The sequence below is a fragment of the Drosophila kikkawai genome, chromosome 3L (assembly GCF_030179895.1).
Source record: "Drosophila kikkawai strain 14028-0561.14 chromosome 3L, DkikHiC1v2, whole genome shotgun sequence".
In the NCBI taxonomy this organism is placed as follows: domain Eukaryota; kingdom Metazoa; phylum Arthropoda; class Insecta; order Diptera; family Drosophilidae; genus Drosophila; species Drosophila kikkawai.
The window spans coordinates 34,445,977-34,451,402 of NC_091730.1; the positions used below are offsets into that span (position 1 = coordinate 34,445,977).

At 42.5% G+C, this 5,426-nt stretch overlaps 1 protein-coding gene across 1 annotated transcript; it reads left to right on the top strand.

Annotated features, from left to right (window-relative positions):
• Window positions 1-1,406: 1,406 nt before the first annotated feature.
• Window positions 1,407-5,121, top strand: LOC138928506 (uncharacterized). The gene is made up of 2 exons (XM_070285649.1): window positions 1,407-1,461; window positions 4,685-5,121. The coding sequence occupies exons 1-2, from the start codon at window positions 1,440-1,442 to the stop codon at window positions 5,029-5,031; spliced, it is 369 nt and encodes a 122-aa protein (XP_070141750.1). The 5' UTR covers window positions 1,407-1,439; the 3' UTR covers window positions 5,032-5,121.
• Window positions 5,122-5,426: the final 305 nt, after the last annotated feature.

The window sequence follows — 5,426 nt, forward strand, 5'->3', positions numbered from 1 at the left end:
AAGTACAATTAAGATCACGAGTTAGTCTCTTTATTCACCGTAAGCCGTGCTATCTATTCGCCTTATTCCTGACAAATCAACAGCGACTCACACATTCCTCTACACAACGACAAAATATTGGAGTGTGTGTGACAATTTTCAGAAGTGGGATAGTGCGCAATAAGTGAACGAACCAAGATAAATGGACATAACGTAAAACGAAAGTTATGCACAATGCTAAAGAAATAGTAAAGAACTATTTAACTAAGAAAGCCCTACAACATAGGTGCAGAGAAGCGGGACTCTCGACATCGGGAAATCGTGAGGACATGCTTAAGAGATTGAACTCTCAAAACAGCGACGATGAGTACATAAGTGCAGAAAACCAGTCACTTCAAAAGAAGATTGTCGAGCTGGAGAAAACGGTACGAGAGCTTCAGGAGCGATCTTTTCACCCTTCAGTAATTTCATCACCAATCGAAAAAGCTGCAACAGTAAACGAAGTTCAGCCAGCCAACGCTAGCGAGACAACGAGTAATAAACTTGACGAAAAACGGCAACAACAACCAATCGACCTACGATCCAACGAGATGCATGTGCAGAAGGTAACGAATTTGCCAAATGTAGATGTGGCAACGTCTCAGTCACAGCTAAACGAAATCTACCCACCTCAACGACACAACATGCATTTTGCTACGTCACAGCAAAGCGATGTATACCCAACTCAACTACGCAACATGCATTTTGCTACGTCACAGCAAAACGATGTATACCCAACTCAACCACACAACATGCACTTTGCTACGTCACAGCAAAATGATGTATACCCACCTCAACGACACAACATGCATTTTGCTACGTCACAGCGAAATGTTATCTACCCGACTCAGACTCACAACGTGCACTTTTCTACGTCACAGAAATTCGCAGACTGTGCTACCTCACAGCCAAACGTAAACAATCCTGTCACTTACTCAAACTTTGGAAATTTTGTAACTTCGGGAAACGACTATAATCAAGGCAGTACATTTCCACATCAACCAATGTATAACGAGTATCCATACGCTCGTGCTAGCCACTTGGATAACAGGATCCCTGCTGGGAGCGAACATTTCAATCACGCCTATGGAAACGTCAGTGATATTGTCGCGCTGCTTCCAGAATTCAATCCATCGTCTGGTAAATCCCTGGACTCACATCAGTTTGTAAAACGTGTCAACTCCCTTCGTAACGCTTATCGTTGGGATGATCGTAAGCTAATATTTGCAGTTCAACAAAAGATGCTGGGTGCTGCTCGTTATTGGGTAGACTCTACGGATCAAATATTTCAAACATGGCCCCAGTTTACTGAACGATTTTTGAATGACTTCCCATGTCTCAGTAACCCGGCAGATGTTCACCTTAAAATGTCAAAAACGAATAGAGATTCCACCGAGTCACCGTCAGATTATTTCTACAAGATGCTCGCTTTGGGTAAAAAGGGTGAGTTACCAGATTCAGCAATTTGCACACACATTATCAATGGAATTAACGACTACGATTTAAAGAGAAAGATATCCAACAGTTATGTTTCCTGTAACGAACTACTACGCGATATTCTTGCATACTCCGCGCATAATATTATAAAGCATAACGCCATTCAAATGTCAAACAAACGGGATCTTAACGTCAGCCTTCAGAAGCCGAATTCTTCATTGAATACAAAACGTCCTTTCACCGATAAAGTCGAGGTATCGGTTAAATGCTACAAATTGTCAGAAAGTTGGACATTATTCTTCGAAATGTCCTGAGCCTCAGCGAAAGCCTCGTTGCACGCACTGCAACCGCACAACACACGATTCTGCCAGCTGCCCCGATAACCAAAAGACAGGTCCAAAAATTAATAAAATTGACTCTGATTCTGATTCAGAAATCTCCAAATCGATTTCGGTAAACGGCAATGAAACCATCGCATTCGTAGATCCAGGCAGTACGCGAACCCTAATTCGAAAATCATTCGCCGAAAGCGTAGGTGTTCTACAACGATGTGCTGTTACTCTGAACGGATTTGGTGGTGGGAAATTCCTTTGTACACAGAAACTATTCGCGAAAATTGTAATTGACGATTCGGATTACGAAGTTGAAGTTTTGGTCGTAGAAGATAAACTAATAACCGAAAATGTACTTTTGGGTAAGGATATCCTTTGTCGCGATGGAAACAAACTGATCATCCTCGGTAATGAGTGTTATGTAGAGAATATTCGAAAAATTCAAACAAGCCAAGAGCGTTCGTCAGTTGAGAACGAGCTCATAAACAAATTGGTATCGGAAAATGCGTCTTGCTTTGCGGAGAAAGCTAACGAGCTCGGTAAATGCTCTCTAACCAAAATGGAAATAACTTTAACATCAAACGTTCCCTGCTTCACTAAGCCTTACCGTACTCCTTTTGCACTCAGACCTGTCGTCGGTAATATTATCTCCGAGTTACTCGATAGTGATATAATTCGTCCGTCAGACTCCCCTTATGCATCTGGAATTGTCGTCGTTGAAAAACAGAATGATGAACATCGTCTTTGCGTCGACTACCGACGTCTCAACAGTATAACCGTCAAAAAACCATTTCCAATGCCAAATCTGGAGGAGCAATTCGCCCAATTAGCCGGGAATTCCTATTTTTCTCAGCTGGACTTGCGTATGGGATATCATCAAATCGAGGTTTGCGAATCATCCAAACATTTCACCGCATTTGTGACTTCAGACGGCCACTACGAATATAACAGGATGCCGTTCGGTCTTGTCAATGCTCCAGCAGTATTTCAAGCGGTCATGAACAAAATAGTCAAACGCATGGAGCCAGGTGAGGAACTCGCATATCTAGATGATGTCATCATTCCCAGCAAATCATTTGATGAGGGTATCCAACGACTCGGAAAATTCTTCCGAATCCTTAAAGAGAGCGGTTTAACACTTCGCTACGACAAATGTAAATTTCTTCAATCCGAAATAACTTTCTTGGGCCATATTGTCAACAAAGATGGAATCACTCCAGGCGAAAACAAGGTGAGCGCTATTAAAAACTTCAAAGTCCCCACCAACGTAAAAGACGTCAGACGATTTTTGGGTCTAACGGGATTCTTTCGAAAGTTTGTTGAAAACTACTCCTTAATTACAAGACCCCTTACACGACTGTTGCGTAAGGTAGAGCAAAACAGCTTCGATTGGGGAAATGACCAGCAACGGGCTTTTAACGAGCTAATCGGTAAATTATGCTGTGTTCCAGTTTTGGTTCTGTACGACTTTGCTGCACATCATGAGGTACACACAGATGCTTGTGCGATCGGACTAGCAGGAGTCTTACTGCAATCTCAAGACAAAACGAATTGGCGACCCGTGTGTTACTTCAGTAGGCACTGTACTGACGCTGAAAGTCGATACCATAGCTACGAACTCGAAACGTTGGCCGTCGTAGAAACGCTACAAAGGTTCAGGGTGTATATTCTAGGAAAACCCTTCCGACTCGTCACTGATTGTTCCGCCATCGCCAAGGTAAAACTCAATAAAGAATTGATCCCTCAAGTCGCACGTTGGTGGATTAAAATACTGGACTACGGCTGCGAATTCATTCATCGTGATGGTAGTAAAATGGCCCATGTGGATGCCATGAGCCGCGCTCCCGTTTCACCTCCTGAAAAATCCTTACAGGAAGTAGTGCGCACCATAATTACGGACGTCGATGACTGGTTGCTAAATATGCAGCTTCAGGATGAGGCCCTTGTCCAAATATTTGCTGTATTGAAGGAACATCGTACCGGAAATCAGCTAAAACAACTTCAAGCTGATTACGTAATCAAAAATCACCGTCTATGTCGCAAGGTCGAAAAAGGAATAGCCTTCGTTGTACCAAAGTCCGTGAGATGGCGCATTGTTAAGATGTGTCATGATGATTTTGGGCATTTCGGTCTGAACAAAACAATTGGACGAATTCAAAAAAAGTTTTGGTTCCCAAGAATGCGGAAGTACGTGAAAGAATACATTTCAACATGCATTCAATGCTGCTACTACAAATCTAAAGGAGGCAAGCCAGTACCATTTCGCAGGCTACACATCGATCATTTGGGACCGTTTATTCGAAGCAAACGCGGAAATACCCATATACTAGCCATATCCGATCCCTTCAGTAAATATCTGATTGTAAAGGCAGTTAAAAGTACAAAAACTCTTCCAGTGCTGAACATTCTAAATGAAGTCTCCAGCTACTTCGGTCTGCCGAAAATAATAATATCCGATCATGGAACTGCTTTTACCTCGAAACAATTTGAAGAATACTGTATGCAAAACCAGATTCAACACATTAAAAACGCTGTGCGAACACCTCGTGCAAATGGACAAGTAGAGCGCGCTAACCAAACCATTCTTAACTACTTACGCACAGTGAACGACCACCCAAAGGATTGGGATCTTACTTTACACAATCTTCAATGGAGTGTAAACTCTCAAAAGAACGAAACCTCAGGATTCAGCCCGATTGATTTGGTGTTTAACTTTAATCCTATTGATGTAGTCCAGAACCATCTCACTGCAGCTATACACACCGATTTGGAATTAGACGAGATAGAATCTGTCATCGACAACAGAAACCAAGCGCTCTTCAATATTGCAAGCGAGCGAGCTAAATGGAAACAACGCTTTGATACCAAACACGCTAACCCTTCTATCTACTCCACAGGTAATCTTGTAGTCGTTGAAAATGAACCAGCTGCTACAGGCGAGTCGCGAAAGCTCGAACCACGCTATCGAGGACCATATATCGTCGTCAAGGTCCTTGGAAACGACCATTATGTAATCGAAGACATCCCAGGTATACAGATTACAGGACGTAAATACTGTTCTGTCTATTCCTCGGATAAAATCAAGCCGTGGTGCTCCAACGTCCCTGAGCTGGATGTTCCCGACGATGACGAGGATCGAATCGAGGACGATCCGAATGCAGGATTGGCCGAGCTGTCACGAGTGTCACGATCCGGTTCCGATGGAGAACCATTAGACAGCAACGGTCTGGCATCTCGGAGTTAGTTGGCGAAGAGTTGGAGAACGAGAACGACAAGCAACGCCAGCTCCGCGAGAACGACATTTCGAAAACGTATTAATCAAATAACGCACATATATCTGTATCCATTAATATTCTATAATCGAGTTGTTCATCATTAAAGTACAATTAAGATCACGAGTTAGTCTCTTTATTCACCGTAAGCCGTGCTATCTATTCGCCTTATTCCTGACAAATCAACAGCGACTCACACATTCCTAAAAATACACGTAAACAAAAGACGGTACAATTGGACAAAAACACATAACAACGACAGAAACATTGGTAAACTTTAGTTTTAAATACCTGGACAATCGTTTTCCATATTTATTCATTTAACTTCTTCGTAAGCTTTTGCCACAACAAACTATCAAAGTTGCAC

Coding starts and splice junctions, on each gene's coding strand:
- LOC138928506 (XM_070285649.1), top strand. CDS start 1,440: ATGCTCGCTTTGGGTAAAAAGG. Junction 1,462..4,684: donor GCTCGCTTTGGGTAAAAAGG/GTGAGTTACCAG, acceptor TCTACTCCACAG/GTAATCTTGTAGTCGTTGAA.